The 22,609-nt window shown below is 37.7% G+C and overlaps 1 protein-coding gene across 8 annotated transcripts in view; it reads left to right on the top strand.

Annotated features, from left to right (window-relative positions):
• Positions 1-13,030: 13,030 nt before the first annotated feature.
• The window catches only part of eml1 (EMAP like 1), a 61,127-nt gene continuing 51,548 nt past the window's right edge, over positions 13,031-22,609 (top strand). For all 8 annotated transcript variants that reach the window (XM_017302619.1, XM_008400015.2, XM_017302615.1 and 5 more), the window contains exons 1-2: positions 13,031-13,095; positions 14,452-14,540. In XM_017302619.1, the coding sequence (XP_017158108.1) occupies positions 13,046-13,095; positions 14,452-14,540 (139 nt within the window). In that variant the 5' untranslated portion in view covers positions 13,031-13,045. The remainder of the gene's footprint in view (positions 13,096-14,451; positions 14,541-22,609) is intronic.

Genomic DNA, 22,609 nt, shown 5'->3' with positions numbered 1-22,609 from the left:
ATATAAAATTACTTGTAAGTTAGTTTTGTCTTATTTTAAGTGTACTGAGATATTTACACTAGAAACTAGACTAAATACTTATTAAGGTTTTGAGTTTTTGAAGTAAAAGTCCTTCCTTTATCTAGTATCTTTGGTCTAATAGTGAAAATATATTAATTTTGTCCTATTTTAAATATAAAAACTTAAAAGTAACTTTTCAGCAAGACGTAGAAACTTAATTAAGTTGATCTTTCTTAAATATCAAGAACTTGCTCCACTGACAGACTGATTTAGTTATGAGTGAAATAATCTGCCAGTGGAACTTGTACTTTTAACTTTTAACTAAAATCTCCCATTTGTTGCTAAAAAGTTGCTCGTTTTGTCTTATTTCAAGTGTAGTAAGACATTTGTTCTAAAACTTGGTAAGATTTTTTTGTTTTTGCAGTGTAGCGTAAATATTTAGCCACTATTTTATTGCTGGGTTGACAAATTGCAGCTGTTGCCTTCTATTTAAAAATGCTGTAAAAACTGAAATCCCTTTTTTTCCAAACATTCTCCATTTTTCTGAACACATCAGCGAAACAATGGATGCCAGATTATATATCTAAGCAGCAATTCCTTTACCGTTCAGCCATACCTCCATCGGACTTGAAAGGACATGTCCGTGTCTACGAGTTAAAGTTTTATAGCAGAGGTAGCAGGGAGGCCTCGGGCCCCTGTTCGCCTCATGTTGGCCCCTTGTTGTCTGGACAAAGCCACCTGATTACCGTCTTGATCACACAGATAAGGCGTCTCTGCGAGCGATTAGATAAAACAAACTCAACGGACCAACACAGCCGGACTGGCAGGAGAGGCTGGTGTCTTACCAGCAATACACCGAACAAACCTGCTGTGAAACCGAAAAAGAAAAACATAATACGCACAAGAGCCATAATATAATGGCTATTGAAATCGAGGATAACATGAGTGAGCTACGTATTGTTATCATAGTATCTTGACTGACAAAATACTCAATAGGTTGTTGAGTTTATTTTGAAACCAAAAGTTGCTCAAAAACATTGAGATTACACTAGTAGAAAACAACCTTAGCGCTGTTAGCTTAGCTCATTTGTCCACTGAAAATAAAACTAAATAAATAAAACCTGCTACCACAATTTAAAACTATAAATTGTCTACTGGTTTTTTAAGAGATCATACAAACTCTATGTTGGTTATGATGCTTTTTAGTTATTGCTAAGCTAACATGTTCATTTTTAAAACAAGCCATAGACTGATTTTTTCATTCACAGGAAATGTAAACACATTACAGATGCTGTTAATGATGTAACATAATTAAACTTGGAGCAGTTTAGTTGGTTTTGGGGGAGAAATTGGCTTGCCTCAGAAACGTTTGTCTTGGCAGCCATTTTAACATAACTAATGAATCATGGTTTGGCTTTAAAACAATTAGTTTGATCAGTTTAATCAGTATTATAACAAAAACAAACTATAAAATACACCGCATCCATTTTACAATATAACGTCTGGCGAAACTAAATCAAATTAGCTTGTTTGTAAGCTATGTTGCTATCAGTAGCCTAGCATAACAGGCATTAGCTCTGGCTATGCTAACAACTGACACTGAAAAGTGAACCAGTTAAAACCATAAACTTGTTATGACAGTTAAACCACCAAAACTGTAAAGTGTCTTCTACTTTACACACTTTCTGTAGAATATATTAGCTAGCTGTACGATACTGTGAGCATGTAGCAGGATTAAAAACAAGCTAGGCTATGTTGTTTACTTTATGGTACCAGTTAGAGATCTAAAGTAGAAAATGGACACAGGGCATTCTTCAAAAAACTAAAAGACAAAAAAGTCTTAAAAGTTTCTACAGGTGTGTTTTTAAATTAATTATTAAATATTGAGCTTAAGCCTGCTTTAGTCAAAACTACACCAGTTTTTATTTTCTATCTGCTGAGCTGAATGACAGATTAAAATACACGTATTTTTCGATGTTTGTAACAGATTTCATGTTTTTCTAAGCCAGAACAACATGTAGGCTGAACTAAAAGAGAGCAATAATAGTGTAAAAACTAAAAACTAGACACACCCTGTCATTTCTCTGACAACTTAAAGAAACATAAATCCCAGATGCTTTTCTAAAGTAATAAATACTGAGTTAAATCTTTACATGCAGCTCCACTGATAAAGAGAAAATGTATTAAAATTTAGAGTATTTATTTCATCCTCCTCTATGTGTGGAGGAGAAATCGGTCGGCCTCAAACTGGTTTGTCTTGGCAGCCATTTTGACAGACTTAATGAATGTTTTGGCTTTGAAAGAAGCTTACTTGTGTTTTTTCTTTAAACCTCAAATGTTTTGAAATCATTTATAAATGCAGAGCAGCTGAAGGACTGTAACCAAGCTTTCAGAAAACGTTGGGACACTGTGTAATCTGTAAAAACAACAGAATTCAGCGTTCTGCAAATCATTTGAACCACATGTTTTTCTGAAAATAGTAGAAAATATCAAAGCTGGACCAGAGATGTTTTATTGCTCTTTGAAAAATAGTCTGCACACCCAATTTTGAAGCATGTTTTAAATAAGTTGGGGAGATGAGCATGCTTGCTCTGGGCTTAATTAAGTTTTGGTTTACCAACAGAGCTTTGAGTGGGATGGAAATTGTCCCCAAAACAATGAAAAACTTTCCTCAAAAAAAAAAAAAAAGAAGCTGTTTCTTTGTTTAGATGCCTCTCTGGGTGTTGTTTCTGTCTGGATTTTTTCTTCTCAAGATGCAGTTTCCACTTTCTGTTTTTAATCAAATTACCGTACACAATGACCGAAAAACAAGAGCCAACGTCAAAACATACAACAGCTAAAGCTAATAGCTAAAGCTAGCCGCTATTTATAGCCGTAGTCATGGTAACCAGCGTTTACTCTTTGGAGCCTAAGACATCATTGAAAACAGCTTCAAAGAGGAGCTGAGCTGTTGTTTTGGATTTCATTTAGCCAGTTAATAACACACATTTCATGGTTTCAACCAACTCCAGATGTTTGTTTCAGCGTCTGAGATGGGAACAATTGGCACAAACGGGTGTTATGTAATTGGTGCCGCACGCAGTCTGTAAGAATAACTCATAAAGTTAAACACCGATGGGATTAGAAAGATAAACATGAAAACGATGCTTGATGAAATAGATCTCAAAAAGACAAAAACTGAATGAATCAGGGAGATTCATTCACGATGAGGGGAAGGTGACCACTGGACAAATGACAGAAAAGTAGCAATTTTTATTGTCCAACTGTTTGTTTTACCAGAAATGATGAGACTAAAAGGTAAAATTAAACTTAATGAGACAATAAAAGCTAAAGTTTCTTTAAATAATGTATTATTTTCAGGGCTGTTGCATCATCCAGGGTTTGTTCAACATTTTAAACAAATTTCAAATCCATAAAATAAATAAAATCACAAATAAACGGTGTAGATAACAGTTTGATCTGACAAGAACTGAATAAATCAGGAAGCTAGAAGATCTGGGGAAGGTGATTGATGGGCAAATAACAGTCAAATAGTACATTTTCAACATCTAACTTTTAGCAAAATGAGAAAACTGAAAGGTAAAATAATCCTGCCTATAAATAAACAATAACAGTTTAAGTTTATAAAAATTATATCAGTTAACTTGTACACTAAAAAAACTTAGTTTTCCAGGTGGTTGATGTTTGTATGTAAAATTTCATTTGTTGCATTTTCCAGGGTTTGTCCAGCATTTTAAGCTAAATTCAAATCCACAGCAACAGCAGGAGTAAAACAAGTAAAATCAGCAACAGACGGTGTTTTTTAGCAGTTGGATCTGACAAAGATGAGGGAAAAGCTGGGATCACTGGAACAAAGAACAGGTAAATGCTGCCTTTTTAACGTGTTCTTGAATATTTTCCATCGTTTTTAATAAAAATGACATCACTAAAAGTTCAGGTTCTTTAAATCCATGCTGTAAACTGTATACTGTCTGTTTACATGCACACTGAGCAATATGGTTTTTCAGTTGGATGAGGTTTGCATGTATCGTATGACAATGGATGTTTCTTTCCTCTTTGTTGCGTCGCCTGGGGTTTGTGAATCAGCACCCTGACTGCGGTTGGTCCCTGCAGGTTTCCCTTGTACTCTGAAGTATCTCTTTCTTTGCCCGACGTCTTTTTAAACCTAAGCTACGTGTGAGGGTCTAACGGCAGAGTTTGTTACGAAAGCTCTTTTCTGTTTAGATATTTTGTCACATTTCCTGCGTTGAAAGATGTAAAACACAGCAGCCATGTGATTATGTTCATGTGTGGTACACTGACTGTTCCTCTGTGTTTTTGAGCGTGTAATTGACAAGCTGGTCCTTTTTTTCTACTCTGGAAAGGCTCGGGAACGAGCGGGGGAGGAGGATGATTGTTGTTTTAACTCAGCTCCATACCCCTCCATTTCTGTTTTTTTAAGTTTCTAGTTTCACCCGACTTGTTTCCGTCAGGTTTTATTCATGACCTCCATCTGGAAATAATATCAGTTCATGAAAACAAGCCATCAGCAATTTTAGGGAAGAGTTGTGTGTGTGTGCACGTGCACTGAGGGGGGACATTAAGGCTTCCTCTGTGGGGTTTGGGCCTCGCAGACCAAACAGCTCCTAGAACACTGCAAAAACACAAAATATAGGTGTAGCTTCTAGTGCCAATATCTTAGTACACTTAAAAGAAAACAAAACTAACTTACAAGTAACTTTTCAGCAAGATACAGAAACTTGTTTCTTAGAAATGAAATCAACCTGACATAAACTTCTGCTTCTTCACTGCAAAAACACAAAATCTTACCAAGTATTTTTGTTAAGTTTCCAGTCCAAACGTCTTACTACACTTGAAATAAATCAAAAACTAAAGTCCGCAAAGTCTTCTGTGTGTCTGCGGGGGGGAACCGGGGGGGGATGGAATGAGAAAGGTTCGGTGAATGCGCATATGAAACTGGGGGATTCGGTACCTCAAAAAAGGTCAAGAACCACTGCACTAGACCAAAAATATTTGGTGAGATTTTGTGTTTTTGCAGTGTATTCGTGTGGCAGAATGACCTAGTCAAAGCACAGACTTAAATCCAACCGAAATTCTGTCAAGTCCTATAAAAATATACGACTACAGTCTGACTGAGAATAAGCAGAAAATCTAACTTTGAAATGCTTTTAGACGTGATTCTACTGCAAAAACGTAAAATCTTACCAAGTATTTTTGGTCTAGTTTTTAGTGCAAATATCTTATTACAGTTGAAATAAAACTAAAATAACAAATAACTTTTCAGATATAGTAGCTTGTTTTAAGCCAATTATTGCATAATATTGATTTTTTTTAAAGTATAGCACTTTAAGATTATTTCACTTACGACTAAAACTTTTTCACAGATATTAAAGAATTATTGCCTTTCAAAAAGATAATATATTTTGCTAAAAAGTCATTTGAAAGTTAGTTTTGTCTCATTTATGTGTACAAAGATATGAAACTAGACCAAATATTTGATAATTTGTGTTTTTGCGGTGCAGAAAAGTCTTGCCAAACATTTTGGTCTCATTTCAACTGTTAATATTTTATCATACTTAAACTTACAAATAACTTTCCAGACAGATAAAGGAGTTTGTTTTAAGTCGATTATTCACTTTAACAAGGAAAAATGTTTTGCTACAAGTGAAATAATCTGCAAGTATAACTAATACTTTTAGTCAATATTATGGAATTATTTACGTAAAACCAGCTCTTTTATCTAGCTGAAAAGTTACTTTAAAGTTAGTTTTGTCTTATTTAAAATGTACTGAGATACTTGCACTAGAAACTAAACCAAAAATACTTGGTAAGATTCTGTGTTTCTGCAGTGAGCCATGCCGCAATGCGGTTATGCTCTATAAACTCTTTGATTCAAATGCAAAGTTAGTCATCAAATGTAGGAACATTCAGCTGCTGGGAGGAATTACGTGTCAGGCAGTTTCTTTGGCAAAACGTTTGACCTTGGCTCAGACTGAAAATATGCATTAACTCAGTGAAAGCCTGCATAGTTCCACAGGAAAGAAGATCTGGCTTGTGTTAGCGCTGCTCACAGGAGCGTACGCAGCTTGTGACGGGGGAGATAAAGCAGATATTCACTGCGCTCCAGGCTCACTGAAACACCTCTGTTATGGAAAACCTTTCTGGCTTTCCAGAGTCTGTGTCTGCCTGCCTGCCTGCCTGCCATCTTGGCCGGCTCACACAGGAGACATGCCGGTCACACCTGAGTGCCTCTGAAGAGCAACCAGACATTTCGGCTACGTTCACACTGCAGCCCGAAGTGACCCAAATCCGATTTATTTTGTCGTAATGCGACCTGCATCAGATCTTTTCAGGACAGTCTGAGCAACACAAATCGGATTTTTTTCAAATGCGACCCAGGCCACTTGGATATCTGATACGTATCCGATCTTTTCTAATGTGACCTGAATCCTATCGAACGTCATCGATGCTCGACTAACGTCGCTATTCTGCGTCCTTATGTGCGCAAGCGGGAAGAAAAACAACAACAATGGCGGTAATGAGGATTAAGTTGTTACCGGTCGGACAACAACTTTAAAATCATAAACTATGCTACATGTTTTTTGTAGCATAGCTACGGTCGGCAAACAACGTTTAGATATGTCCACTACCGCCATCTACTGGAATGGACTGTGGGCTGAGATGCTAAGTATATATTACAAAGATTGATAACAAAAAATGTGTCTTCTTAAGGTATCTTGGTAAAATACCAAAAGATTCAAAATATATTGTATGTTTAATTGTGATTTATTGTTTTGTAGTCTACGTACTAATTCCCTTCTCTCACTGGAATATTTGGAAAAGAACAAAACATGTTTCTTCTTAAAAATCAAAAATCACATTTTCGTGTTTCCATTTTAAATAAAATACTATTTTACCCTGTATGACCAAAATGTAATCTGGATTACGTTTGGTAATCCAAACCATTGGCAATTGGTACCATTGCCAATGGCCCTTGTTAATGGCAATAATATATCAATATATAAACATTTTTTGCTACGTTCTTCTTCTTCTTCTTCTTCTTCTTCTTCTTCTTGGCGGTTGGTAAAACACTGACCACGCTCTCTGTGTGACGTTATTGCGCCCTCTAATGCGCATGCGGAACACTTTCATGTCGCTTGCGGTTCACGTACAAGTCGCATATATTTGGAAGCGTGACGCCAAAAAAAAAAAAAAAAAAAAAAAAAATCCGATTTCACAAATAAAAATAAATAAAAATCTTCGGGTGAGTTCAGGCTGCAGTGTGAGCGCCGAGGCGTCTCCGGGTCCGTCCAGCTGTCGGCCTGAGAGCACGTCTGTCTGCCTGGAGCCGATATGATCTGTTTCAGAGCCATAATGGCTTTAGCAGCCCCTGAAGGAGGTGTGTGAGAGGAGAGCTTTCATTTCTGCATCTGGAGGTGTGGCTGGATCATGTTTTAAAAGCCTTGAAGTTAACCCCAGTCAAAAGGTTTATGCATACCACGAAAGCCGCAGAGGAATCATGTACAGCGTCTCTCCTAGGTGTACACGCCCTTGTTAAGATGTCAGGTTTTTATGATGGAGGGAAAATGAGACTTTGATAAATCGGTTGAAACATTTTTTCACAGGCGTCTTTATCACATTGCAACAGATAACATGGAAATTTGATTCAGTTTCTCAGCATTTACTCTTGTTTAGTTACCATTAAATTAAATCAGCTTGAGATAAACTTCTGCTTCTTCACTGCAAAAACACAAACTCTTACAAAGTATTTTGGTCCAGTTTTTTTTTTAAAACATCTTACTACACTTGAAAAAAAAACCTAAAACTAACATACAGGTAACTTTTTACCAAGGTATAGAAGCCTGTTTTAAGTCAATTATTCCTTTATATTGATGAAAAAGTATTAATTCCACTGGTAGATTATTTTACAACAAAACATTTTCCCCATGTGGAACTAAAAATCAATATTAAGGAATTATTTACTTAAAACAAGCTTTTAAATCTTTCTGAAAAGTTTCTGTAAGTTAATTTTGTCTTATTTCAAGTGTGCTGAGATATTTGTACTACACACTAAACCAAAACGCTTGGAAATTTGTTTGAGTTTTCTGACATTTTGCATCCTTTAGATGAAGCCATTTGCTGAAATGTTGCAAAAGCTCAAGGATTTATCGTCGGTGTATAAAGCTACCAGTCAGGAGAGGAGCAGAAACTTTCACAGCATTGTTTACATACCTTCACGGTAATTGGACATTTCTCCAACATTATTGAAACGACAAGATGGAAACTCATCAGGGGGGCAAACAAGAAGCTGATTCAGGAATTTCCAACAAGGTCTGGTTCTGTTGTATATCTGACAACAGTCCCCTGTATTCTCCAAGCGAGGTCAGAGGTCAGGAGCCTTTTCAATTCAAAGACCCAATTTTCCCCTCATTCCTTCTAGGGATCCAAACACTTAATTGACTTTAGATTAATTCTTGATTAATGTTTATATTAGATTAAAATGAGTTAAAATTGATTTACTACGGTAGCAACGTCACCTGACAGTCTTTAAGTGTTGTAGTTTGGCCGCCACCCAGCAGAGGGCGCCGCTGATCATTTTCAAGCGTTGATACACAAACAAAGATGGCGGCCGTAACAGAACGGTAAACCGAAACGGTCCAAACAGAGACCGGTGTGGGGTGAATAATGCTCTTTATGCTCTTCTTTTTTGATTTAGTCAAGTGAAAAAACATGAGTCTGGAACCAAATCTAACGGAGAATCTGCGTGTTTATCCGAGAAAATATACTATGTAGGTATGTATTGACAAAATGTGGGATGCAGAAAAATAGCTAAAAAAAACAAATCAAATCAAACGGTGTTTAAGAAAACTTTATGTTTAAGAATGTGTACGACAGAGTTGGGTAGTAGAGCAACCTTTTAAAAAAATAGCAATTTTATAAGTGTTTATACCTTTATTTGAGTAACTTTATTATGAAGTATTTGTACTCTGACTAGAGTAAATTTCACTGAATATAACAAACATGTTTTAACTAAAAATCACCTGCATATTCTATTAAAGTTTCACATTTAAAAAAAGTTATATGATTTATAATTTTTTTCAAAACACCAAACTATATTTTAGTGTCTGATTATGTAATTTTTAAATATCAAGTGATTTCTGTTTTTCTTAGTTTACCCTTACTTGAGTATCTTCGGCTACTTTTTACTTTTACTTGAGTAAAAATGTGTTAAGTAGTGCTAATACTTTTTTTTAGGCATCTCTACAACATTTTACGACTTTTCTCTCAGGGTTTCCGAGTTATTAATGTTAGAAATGGGTCAGTCACTGTTTCCTGCTGTGGAATCCGTTGGCTGAGACATTTTGAGGTATTTGGCTTTTTGGTTATGAGATCCCCACATGTTGCTTTGCCCCCACACTCACTACATCACAGCAGCAGGCTGGGTCATTTTTCTTTTGAAGGCTCCTTCTTCCCCCCTCTTTTCTTCCTCGGCAGTCCATCCATCATACAGAACCTCCTCTCAGCCCCCGCAGCGCTCCCTCGTCATTTCAAAAACGCTGTTTTTTACCAACACTGGCTTCATAACAGGGTATTAATTCAAACTTCCTTCATTGGTTTACTTCTTCTTCTTCTTCTTTGCATCTGGAGTTTCCCCCAAACCTCCGGCTGGTTGAGACCTGAGGGCTGCTGAGGATCAGGGGCCGGGGTTTCTCAGTGTGTGTGTTTCTGACTAACACCACTGTTCAAATCAAAGTGTCTGCCTTTTGTCTCCGCGCTCTGGAATCCCCTCCGTCACACCTCGGCTGCTGCCTGGGGAAAACTTCCTCCTCCTACAGTTAATCCTCCTCCAGAACGGCCTCCCCACAGGGGGGAAGAATTCAATTAATTAAAGGATTTAAGGAGTTTTAATCTGGCAGATTAAAAGTGTGTAAAGCCACATGAGCAATCAATTCTCTTTATTCAAGTTTTGCACCAAAAGCTGGTATACTTTAGTCATTTTGGAGGAAATTAATACAAATATACAAATTTTTTTGCTAAAAAAAAGGAGAAATTTTGCATATCTATGCTTTCAATGCTAACTTGCTTGCATTTTTATGTCCTGTCATTGTAATTTAATGTGAAAGACCGACACAAAATTGTACACAATTCATTCAAAACATTTATTTTATAAATAAAGAACTGAATAGTGCGGTGTGCAAATGTTTTCAGCCTCTTTTTTGCAACCAGTTCCCTTCAGTGGTTTCCTGATTACCTACCTGTGTGTGATTGTCTCAGTTCAAAAATAGCTGCTTTGTGGTTGAAATGTGACAAAACATGGAAAAGTTAAAGGAGAGTGAATACTTTTGCAAGCCACTTTATATATACACATATGTAAGACGGAAAGAAAACTGGTAAATTTAAATAAATTAACATTAAAATGTCATTTTTTAGCTAAAAATGTGTATATTTGTATTAATTTATCAAAATGAAGAAGGTATTACAGCTTTGCATGTACAGTTGAGACTAGAAGTTTGCATTCACTATATAAAAATACATTTATTTATTTTTCACACTATCTGATGTAAAATCAGAATAAACTTTTCCCATTTTGGGTCAGTTAGGATCACCAATTTTTTTTATATTTGCTAAATCCCAGAATAACAAGAAAGATATTTTTTAAATGCAGTTTTTATCTCCAAAGTCAACGGATTATTATGTTTTTAAGCTATTTCAGGTAACATAAAACAAACATGATTAAAATGTCTATCTTATTAAGCGTAAAAAAAATCCTCATAAATTCACAATTAAATATGTTTTGGCAAAAATAAAGACATTATTGGTGAAGTGTAAATATCTGTAATGTGGATTCCTGCTCTGCGTTGCAGCGATTTAGCTTCCGCAGGTTGTTAAACCCGTAAAAAGCTGTGAACTGCAGCTCTTTTCCACAAGTCCTCAATTAGGGCTTTTCCCACAGAGCCATAAAACCGTTAGTGGAATCATCCAGAGGCCGTTAGATTCAACACGATTAAGAGTTCATTAGTACCTGCAGACGCAGCTACTGTAGCAATTGGAGGATCATTACCATTAGCCGTTAAAGCCGCCAGCCACAGGCCGCTTTTCATCCACTCCACTTGGTTTCTCCACAAACAACGCCATAAAAATTTAAAGGAAAGCGTCTTCCTACAGACTCCCCAAGGTTAGAATACACTGCAGGTGTCTAATTGGCAGATAAGGCTCAACAAACAAGAGCTTAATTAGCATAATTAGCTTTAAGGCAGGCAGGTGTTGGTAATTAATCCAATTGACACATTTTAAAATGTAATTTACATTCAAAATTATTTAAAAAAATGTAGAGATCTGCCTATTTTTTTGTTTTCTTGATTATAAGGATTCAGAAATAACTAATCTGAATGTAATTTCAGACCAATACCACCAGTCTTCAGTTTTATGAAAACACAATATTCACAGAAATACAAGATTTTAGAAATTAAAAGCAGAAAACTAAATGATCAAAAAGACATAAGTATAATTTTATGTAGTCACAACATATACTGAATAATTATTTTCTTTAAAAAGTGGGAACTATCAGTCCCCATTAACTGGAACAACCTGGGACAAGGAGGTGACAGTATCATGCTGTGGGATGTTTTTCTTCATCGGGGGCCGATTATTTCCTCATAGTTGGAACTTTTTCATCAATATTAAGGAATTATTTGCTTAAAACAAGCTGCTATGTGTGGCTGAAAAGTTACTGCTAAGTTAGTTTTGTCTTATTTCAAATGTATGACCTAAAAACTAGACAAAAATAGAAAATATATAAAAGATTTTGTGTTTTTGAAGTGTATTCAAATATGTCAACATTCAGTCTGACTGCCATTAAACCATTAGCATTAGCAGAAAATGTAACTAAGTAGCTAAAAGTGGTTCTACAAAATCTTACCAAGTATTTCTGTCTAGTTTCTATTGCAAATGTCTTAGTACACATAAAATAAGACCAAACTAAATCAGGAATTACTTCAACAAGTTAAAGGAGCTTGCTTGAAGTACACGATTACATAGTATTGGTTTAAAAAGGTATAGTTTCACTGGCAGACTATTTCACTTGTAACTAATAATTTTCCATCAATATTAAGGAATTGTTGCCTTAAACTCCTACATCTTGCTGAAAAGTTACTTTAAGTTAGTTTTCTAAGGTTTTTGCAATAGAAACTAGACCAAAAATACTTGGTAAGATTTTGTGTTTTTGCAGTGTATTAACAGAAAGTGTAAAAAACATTGAAGTTTCTAGACCTTGAATGAAAGAACTTCTGCAGACGAAGCCTGGGGATAATTAACGATGATCTGGACCAAGTCATCCAAACTTATTGCACGTGATCAAAGGCCGCGAATTAGACGGAGCGCTTTCTAATTCTTTCTGTTTGCAGGAGCTCCTGGGGTCAAGAGGTCAGGACGGGGTGAAGGTTTAGGCTGTGTTTGGGAAAGCGCCTCTCCGGCTCTTGTTTGCCAAACATCAAAGTCGGTGTGAAGACTGCGAGCTCGGAGGGTGGAGGGGCTCCTGGCAGGTCCGCAGGAAAGATAACAGACCCGACACGTAACCCCCCGTGTTCCTCCAAAATCCCCTGATAACCCGTCTTCCCCCCGGCCGCTAAGTCCCAGCCTCCATCGCTCCGGGTTCTGCCGGACAAGCCCAGCGTCTGACCCCACTTAATCACATGCTGAACCTTTCCCTCGTGATAATCCCCGCTGCCAACTGACAGGGGGGGTCAGCTGAGTAAAGCCGGCGAGTAATTCAGGACAGAAAGTTCAACTGAAGCGCTCAGTTTTTCCCCTTTGTTCACTCAAGTGGGCCGCTGATCTGTGACCACTTCCCTTTGTGTCAAATTTGGGAAAGAAGACTTTAACCAACCTTCTTTGGAGTTTTCTTTCTGTTTGTCTGCTTCCTGTCGCTCATAAACATGCGCTTCCATCTGTTTACTTGTCTGAAATTATCTCTCTTGACAACAGAGTCACTTGACCCTGGAATCTGATCGCTATCCAGGAGGAACAACAGATTTCCTGGGAAGTGATGGAGCAAGAGCTCAACGAGACACTGCTGCCCTCTAGCGGAAGGCCAAGGTACTACAACCAAAACTAAACCGGTTTGGAGAAACGCGTTTAAACTAATGGATCCGGTTTCATATGAAGAAACTTACGAGGTGCCGTTTATAAAGCCACACAGTAAAAAATTAACAAAAAGTGAAAAACAATGCATTTACCCTTTTCATTAAAAACTGCGTGTTCGTTTTTCAAAGTCATATTTTTACCATCTTATTCATATCAGTTCTAAACTAGATATTTAGTTTACAAAATAAATATTTTGCTTTATATATTTAATTAGGAAGATACATATTTAATTTGTAAACTAAATAGTTGAGTCTGAGCTAAATATTTAGTTAGCAAATTAAATATTTAGCTCAGAATTAAATATTTATTTTATTAAAATAAACTATTTAGTTGTAAATTAAATATTTAGCTCCAAATACAAATTTTATTGTGCTAAATATTTAGTTCCAGACTAAATATATATTTTCCAAATTATTTACCAAGCAAACTAAATATTTAGCTCCAAATTAAGTATTTATTTTTCCAGCTAAATATTTAGTTTTGAACTAAATGTTTAGTTATTTTCCAAACTAAACATAACATTTTTTAAACTAAATATTTACTTTCCAAATAATTTTTTGGCAAGCTAAACATTTATGTTCCTAACTAAATATTTAATTGTGAAACTAGATATTTATTTCCCAAATTAATTATTTATCAAGCAAGCTAAACATTTAGATTTTTAACATTTAAGTCGCTAACTAAATATTTAATTTGAAAGTTAAACATTTAGTTTTGTAAATTAGATATTTAGTTTGGAACTCAGATATTTATAAATGTATGAATAATATGATGAAAATATGACTTTAAAAATGAATTCCTGCATTTTTTTAAAAGGCTCAATAAACCTAAACAGCTGTTTATTTTTACTGTCTAACTGTAAACTGCTCATAAAAATGTCTCATTGTGATCAGGTTTAATTAGTAACATGAAAAACAAAATCAGATTACAGTAAAAAATCAGAATTGTACTGTGAACTAATAGATTAAATAAAGTGTTAGGTAACCAAACAACTCAAGATTTTCAGCAAAGCCTCTCGCTTTACTGCAGCTCCTGTGTTTTTGTGCTGAATTTTGACTAAGACAGCCTGTGAAATCTTATCCACGGGGGTCTGTCACATCTCAGGGAAACTGAACCCGAAGGGAGGGCTGCTGGTTACAGATTTAGTGTCCAATGGAGCAGAGTGCAGCGGCTGAGTGGCGTCTGCTCTGGCCACTGCTCAGGTTGTTCGTAGAGGGTCAGAGTGGAGGAGGATAATCTGGCAGAAAGTGCGCAGAGAGACAGAGTCTGTCAGCCAAGACTAAACAGAAGTTTCTTTGAGTCTTAAAGGAAGAAGAAAGAAAAGAAGCAGAAGACGAGAGACGATCCCTTCATCCTTCCGTCTGCAAGCATGTCTGACTGTGAGGGGCCACCCATGGGTAAGAGGAGCTGAAATGATTATTCTTCGGTGGTGAACCCATGTTTAAGAGAGCCGTCTGAAGCAAACACTGGGCATGCATGTGTGTAAATTGTTTGGATTTGTGTTCCTGCATTGTGTGCGTGTGTGTGTGTGTGTATTTTTAGTGGAGGAGGGGACATTGTTGGTCCATCCTGTTTTAGTCCCCACTGGGGACGCTTCACCCAACAAGGAGTCTGTTCAGTCAAAGGCCTTATATGGAAACCTGAAGCAGCTTTCTTTGGAGAGATGCACGATGACCTCGGCTGATAAAAACTTATTAAAAATCTTTTAGGGCTTTTTTTCTTCCCCTGGTGGAACATGCAGAGGAACTCGGGGTGAACGTGCAGGTGTCTGATTTTTAGCACATTATGGTAAAACATTAAAGCTGCACTATGTAACTTTTATTACTATTTTTCTTTTACATATTTGCTGAAACTGTCTCTACATTCTGAAAAATCAAGCTCCTCTGCCTTCCCTCGGTGATATCTAGAAACAACCAATCAGAGCCAGGAGGCGGGCCTTAGCGCTGTCAATCACCTCTGTGATCCTGATCCTCATTAATACTTATTAGTACACTGCAAAAAAAACATCCCACAAAATCTTAGCAAGTATTTTTGGTCAAGTTTCCAGTGTAAATTTATTAGTTTTGTCTTATTTCAAGTCTTCTATTATATTTACACCAGAAACTAGACCAAAGAAATACTAAGAAATACTAAATACTAAAATATAAAGTAAGATTTTGTGTTTATCTACTTTCAGAAGATTCATGTGCTTATTTATTTGGTTAAAAACACATTAAAATTGTGAGGAGGAACTTATATTTTGTTCCACATGTCACGTTGTTGCCATGGGGAAACATTAGTTGGGACACTTGGGGAGTCACACTGAAGACACTGGTTAGAAGAAGCTGGAGATAATGCAGCTAAAGATGTATAACTTTATTATTTTAGCTCTTGATGTATTTTTGGGGGATTTTTTGTTGTTGAAACCCAAAAACAACAGTAACAGATGTCTAGCATAGCCGGCTGTAGATGCTAATGCTAGTTAGCATAGCCAACACTGACAGCAGCTAAACGTTTTTTCTGTAATGGTAAGTTGTTTCTCCCCCATTAGCACTCTTATCAGCAAGTACATGAGGTTGATTGACAGCGCCAATACCCGCCTCCTGGCTCTGATTGGTTGGTTTTGGTCTTGTACATTTCTTCACACGGCAATAGTAGCTCAGGGAAGAGGTGGACGAGATCAATCTTCACATTATCTGTGACGTTTGAACAAATACTTAAAAAACTTTAAAAAAAATAAAATAAAAGTCACGTACTGCAGCTTTAAGTGAGCTTGAGAGAGAAATGAGCCTTTCTAACGTCTGGAAGTCTCACCAACGGTAACAGTCACTTACAAATAGGAATCTTCTTCTTCTTCTTCTGAGCCTTTTCCCTTCATCTTCTACCTCTACGGATGATTCCCTCTCCAGTAAATATGATCCTTTGATGTAGTTGGCCACACACAGACTCCTGTAATTGAGTCTGCTGCATGACTTGTTGTCGTCTGACCGTCCCGCCTTATCGGATACTACGATTTCCTGACGCATTTGCCAGGAAATTACATGAAGGCTGATAAAATCTAAACCGCTGAAACGGCCAGACATCTGTCCTGCTTACTGCATTCATCCGCTTGGAAGCCCTTCAGGTTTATGAAATAACCGTGTGATATTAGCTTCACTGCAAAAACACAAAATCTTGCCAAGTATTTTTGGTTTAGTTTCTAATGCAAATATCTCAAGACGCTTGAAATAAAACAAAACTAAATTATAAGCAACTTTTCAGCAAGATATAAGAGCTTGTTTTAAATCAATAATTCCTTGATATTGATGAAAAAGTATCCATCCATCCATTTTCTTCCGCTTATCCGAGGTCGGGTCGCGGGGGCAGCAGCTTCAGAATGGAGGCCCAGACTTCCCTCCCCCCAGCCACTTCTTCCAGCTCCTGCTGGGGAATCCCAAGGCGTTCCCAGGCCAGCCGAGAGACATCGTCCCTCCAGCGTGTCCTGGGTCTTCCCCGAGGCCTCCTCCCGGTGGGACCTGAACACCTCACCAGGGAGGCGTCCAGGAGGCATCCTGACCAGATAACCAAGCCTCAACTGGCTCCTCTCGACGTGGAGGAGCAGCGGCTCTACTCTGAGTCCCTCCCGGATGACCGAGCTTCTCACCCTATCTCTAAGGGAGAGCCCAGCCACCCTGAAGAGGAAACCCATTTTGGCCGCTTGTATCCGTGATCTTGTTCTTTCGGTCATGACCCAAAGCTCMTGACCATAGATGAGGGTGGGAACGTAGATCGACCGGTAAATCGAGAGCTTCGCTTTTTGGCTCAGCTCTCTCTTCACCACGACGGACCGGTACAACGCCCGCTTCACGGCAGMCGCTGCCCCAATCCGCCTGTCGATCTCCCGTTCCCTTCTTCCCTCATGCGTGAACAAGATCCCCAGATACTTAAACTCCTCCACTTGAGGCAGGTCGACCCCCCTGACCCGGAGAAGGCACTCTACCCTTTTCCGGCTCAAGACCATGGCCTCGGATTTGGAGGCACTGAGCCTCATCCCGGCCGCTTCACACTCGGCTGCGAACCGCTCCAGTGAGCTGCAGATCACGGTCTGATGAAGCCAACAGGACCACATCATCCGCAAAAAGCAGAGATGCCATCCTAATAAAGGATCCTAATTAACTTCCAGTTAATTATTACAGATTATTTATCTTACAACATGGGAAAATGTCTTGTTATAAGTGTGCTGGTATTTTTTTAAATCAAAATTAAGAAATTATTGACTTGACACAAGCTCATATATCTCACTTAAAAGTTATTTGTATGTTAGTTTTTGTCTTATTTCAATGCTTTTTAGATATTTGCTGTAGAAACGGGACAGAAATTACTCAGCTAGATTTTGTGTTTTTGCAGTGTTGAAGACTAGGAGGCCGTTTTTACATCTCGGTGTGTTTTATTCCATTGTCAACTAGAGGGATTTGAGGTTAGATGGCATCTGTCTTGTCAGCAGTTCAAACAGCATATATACCATGTTTACAGTTTTTATTCTCAGTCGTGTTTGACTTCGTAGCTTTGATGGATGACATGGAGAAACATGTTTAAGAAAGGAGGAAAGCTGCCGAGGAGTGATGAATGTTACACACAAACTTGGGCATTATCGTCTAACACAATGACCACCCAAAAATAAAGCGCAGTGGATTCTAGTATTTGTTGGGTTTAGCAACTTAAAACCCTTACAAACAGCTTAAATCTGGTTATAATGGCCTATTTTAATAGTTCAAACACCAAATATGCCCTAAAGCTGCAGGATGTAACTTGCAGCTTTAGTTACATCCTAACTAAAGCTGCAAGTTAGTTAGCTTTAGTTAACTAACTTGCAGCTAAAATGTTTTTATTAAAGGAATTTCTCCATCCTTTAATAAAAGAAAGGGGAAATTGGTCTCACTTCTTTTATTAAAGGAGACCAATTTCTGTATCCACTACGATTTGTTATTTTTAACTATGTTTCATCAAAATATTGCAGAAAAATTCACATTAAAATAGTTTTTCATCTTTACAACACCAACTTGTACTTCCATCTTGTCGATGTTGACCCTACTTCAAAAGGTTTAAACTCCAGAAGCTGTTTTTAGAGAAAAACCAGCCTGATGTGCTGCAGCAGGGAAATTAGCTGCAGCACAGCTAATGTCCCACAGGGGGCAGTATTGTCATGATTTCCGTCTCCGGGCCAAAATGACTGAAACTCACAGAAACAGAAAGGTGTAATGTAAGGGCAAGGAATGAAAACAGACTAGAGGGTCAAAACTAAAGGATAAACGAGTGAAAGCAGCGAGAAACGAAGGAGAAGGAGGGTGAGGGAGTGAGAAAAGACAGCAGCTCTGCCTCATCTTGATATTATGCAAAATTCACATACTGCATGTTTTTGAACTTCCATTTGGTTCTTAATTGCTTCTAAAAACCAAACTGAGCGTTTAAAAAAAACCCACTTAGCTGTTTTATGGCTATAAGTTTGTGTTTTCTAGTTTGTGGAAAATGAGCAGTTTCAAAAACCTTCTGAATGTAACATTTAAAATCAGCAGGCGCTTCCCCGTGACCTAGCAACCCAAATGGAGCTCCAGCACATTTGGTCAGCTGGTTTTTACCACTGCATGTGCTGTGCAATGGCTGCTGGAAAAGGAAAAAAAAAAAGTTTTGTTGTTGACTTACCATCCAGAAACCACTTGCTGCATTCTTGTTGGTTGTGCAGGAGGCGCCACCTTTGCTTTTCAAATATGTACAGTTGTACAGTTGCGCATCTGTTTGAAGTCATTTTTATGTGCGAACATAAACGTTGAGTTTGGGGGGCGTGGCCAGCAGCAGTTTATTTGGATTTAAAGTGACAAGACGCCGTAAAACAGCTCAGAATAGTCAGAACTGATCAGACTAAAATCTCATTACTTAAGAATAATTTTATGCAAAAATATATTAACATATTTTGTATAGACCTTTCCTAGCCTGTTCAAGGAAGCTTAATAGGTCACCTCTCAGGATAAATCAATGGAAGCAGAGGAGTTTCTCAGACTACACGTGTTTGAAACCTTTTCTCTGTGAAAACAAACGCTTGTTCAGAAACGGAGGTGATGATGTCATCCCTCAACATGCTAACCATGTTCTTCTGGATCAGAACAGGCCCGTTGTCCCGCAGTGGGACTCACTGGGTTTATATTTCATGCACAGGTTTTTATAAATAATCATATTTGCAACTTGTGCTGGACGTTGCAGGAGTCTGGGGGAAGGGCGTCCAAACATGGCGCCACATCAGATGTGATTAAACCTGAGCAGCAGCAGCAGCAGCACAGAGTCCGTTCCCACCTCAGCGTTTCATAGCAGCTCCGACGTTACAGATTAATCCACAACAGTCGACCTCCACCTGCTCTCTTGTGCTGTTTTCTGGTGTTTTCTATGAAACACAGCAGTAGTTTTATTGAGTTTCATGACCTCCTGAATTATTGCCATCATTCACATATAGATTAGAAGAGGAGGAATCGCTTGTTTACAGCCACTCGTCTCCGTTTCATCGGTAGGAAGTTTGAAACGGAGGCGGAAACGCTACCAAAGGTTGAGACGAAGCAACAAAGTCAAAATATTATCATCTGATATGGAGTAACGGCGCTATGAACCGAATGAAGCAACAGATTCTCACATCGTCTGCTTCTCTTTTTCCATGCCCACAGTTTTATCTGTACATACACTGCAAAAACACAACATTTTACCAAGTATTTTTGGTCTAATATTAGTGCAAATGTCTCTGTCCACTTGCAATAAGATAAAATTAGCTTCTCATCAATAAATAGGAGGTTTTTCAAGTCAACAATTTCTTTAATATTGATGAAAACATTTTAAATGAAAGTGGAATTAGTACTTTTTTATTTAATTTTAGGAAATTATTGACTTAAAAATTCTAAAATTTATTGCTGGAACGTTCCTTGTAAGTTAGTTTTATCTTATTTCAAGTGTGCAGAGATATTTACACTAAAATCAGACTAAAACTATTTGGTAAGACAACTTTAAAAAAAAATTTTTTTTTAAATAATAACACAGTAGAAACAGATGTGAAGAAAATGGGTCCAGATAACAGCTGTTTGTTCTTGTCTTTATTACAACCTTCGGGGAAATATAAGCGTTTAATTCTCAGACGTTAAGATGTTTCCGCCTCGTTTTCAGCAGAACTTTTTGCGTTGCTCTCTAATGCTCGTCAGACGAACCGCGTTCCTAAAGAGTAGAGCAGCGTCACTGAGCCGCAGCTCGGCGGGGATGAATGAGGAGCATCCACAGATATTAGCTGCATCATTTTAAGAGCAGGAGCGGTGACCCAGTTTCCTCTGACTCACAACATCATCGCTTGGCAGAGCTGCAGCTTGTGTGGCCCGCAGTCTGCAGCTGCTGCAGCTTTTCCTCTGCAGCATCACAAAAAAAGTCACTGTGTTTATAGCTTCATGAAGGGATTAAAGCAGGTAAGTAAAGAATAAAACGTCCTGCGTCTGAATTCAGGATCTTTATGGTTGAGTTTCAGCTTTTCTCTGATTCAGATTCTCTCTCTGCCTGAAACTGGGTCACGTTTCCCCCATAAAATCCTCCACCAGTTTGTAGTGAAACACTTCAGGTCCTGCTGATCTGCAGCGGGACGCCAGCCATCGCTGACGGTTTCTGCTTGTAATGGTGCAAAAATCTGTCGTAAAATATAATCTGATCTGGTTCATTTTGATTTACTCAGATTGGGGGTTTTAAAAAACGTCCAGGTCTGATTTTAATCTGTTTTCTTGCTTTCTTTACAATATTTTTTAATAAATGGCAGAAAAAGTTTTCAAAAAGTGGCTTTTATTTCATTCTTATATGAGATAAACGACAGTTTTGGTGCCAAGTTATGGGAAGTTTTTGTTAATTTGAAGTATATATTTTTAATTCCAGCAGAATGAAGACGCAGCGTCTTAAAATGACAAGATAAACGTTTTTCATGAGAAAATGGAGTCATCGCGATATGTTGTGACCATGTGGTTCTTTTTACAAAACAGAAAATGCTGTTTTAAAATCCTGCTTCTGGTAATAACGATGTAGATTTGTTAAAGTATTTCTATAAAACTGATGTCAAAGCGTAACTTCACCAGCTGCTCAACATTCCTAATTTAAATTTTTTGTTTTTCGCATTGAGTTCTCGTAAAATTACTACTTTATTTGACAAAATCTTTTATTTAGCTGCAGAGTTGACCTGAATTCAAAGCAAGATGGCCGCCCTTGATGGTCTGCTGACACGACTGAACATCTCAAAAAGCTTCACTCAGATAATAAATCTGTGCTGCTAAATATAAAAGACAAAACCTTCCACACACATCGAGCTTCTTCAGTTTTTTTTCTTTTTTTACTGTAAACTTTTATGCAAAATTCATATTTTGCAGTTTTTTTATGCTTCCATTTTTAAGACTTTCCTGCTGACAATAAAGAAACCCACCCAGACGTTTCATGTCAACCAGTTTTTGGTGTCTGGAAAATAATCAGCGGTGATTGCCCTGTTACCTAGCAACGGCAGCAGAGTTCCAGCATGTTTGGTCAGCTGGTTTTACTGCTGGAAAGGGAAACAAATGTTTTGTTGTTGACTTGCCATCCAGAAACCATTTGCTGCAATCTTGTTGGTTGTGCAGGAAGCTCCACTTCTGCTTTTGAAAGATGCATGGTTGTATAATTTTGCATCTTTTCGCAGCCATTTTCACATGAGAGTGTAAACGTTGAATTAGGGGCGTGGCCAGCAGCAGCAGCTTATTTGGATTTAAAGTGACAGAGACCCTAATAGTCAGAACTGAGCAGAATAAATTTGTTTTCTTTATGTAACCTTTAGATATCCGAACCTGTTCAATGTCGGGTCACCTTTAATTGTCTTTTTGTAATTTTTCTGAGAAATTAAATTCGACTTAAGTGTTTGGCAATAATCTTATTTTCTATCCCAGAAGGTTCAGCAACAGCAATTCTTCTTTTAGGAGTTTTATTCCATTTAAATAACGTCTTACTTCAAAATAAGAAGTAAGACATGTTTAATAGTTAAACATGTCAGGTTTAACTATTAAAGTCATTTCTGCTCTCTGAGGTTTTATTTACTTTTGGCAGATTTTGTTTGTGATCACACTTGTTTGCTTTCTGTCACAAGCAGGTTGAAACGTATATTAAACCTCATGAATCGTAGCTGGCAGCTGTTCAATTCCTCTTTAACTAGTTAAAATGTTCATCTATCCAACTTGTTCATGTAAAAGATTTCAGTGTTTCAGAGTTTAAAGGACTGATTCGGAGCCCAGGTTGGATGAATTCATGCTGTAAAAGAACAAAGCAGATAAATAAGCGGGACAGGAACACAGATGGTGGCTGGATCACACCGAGGATTGACCCTTTTCCCCCCCTCTGCTCTGGATTTGATTGTTCATAATCCCAACCCACCAACAGACCAACTGATCATCTGCTGACGAAACGACCGTCAGCAGTTTCTTCTCTC

The sequence above is a fragment of the Poecilia reticulata genome, linkage group LG22 (assembly GCF_000633615.1).
Source record: "Poecilia reticulata strain Guanapo linkage group LG22, Guppy_female_1.0+MT, whole genome shotgun sequence".
In the NCBI taxonomy this organism is placed as follows: Eukaryota; Metazoa; Chordata; class Actinopteri; order Cyprinodontiformes; family Poeciliidae; genus Poecilia; species Poecilia reticulata.
This window is presented reverse-complemented; position numbering and strand designations above follow the sequence as displayed.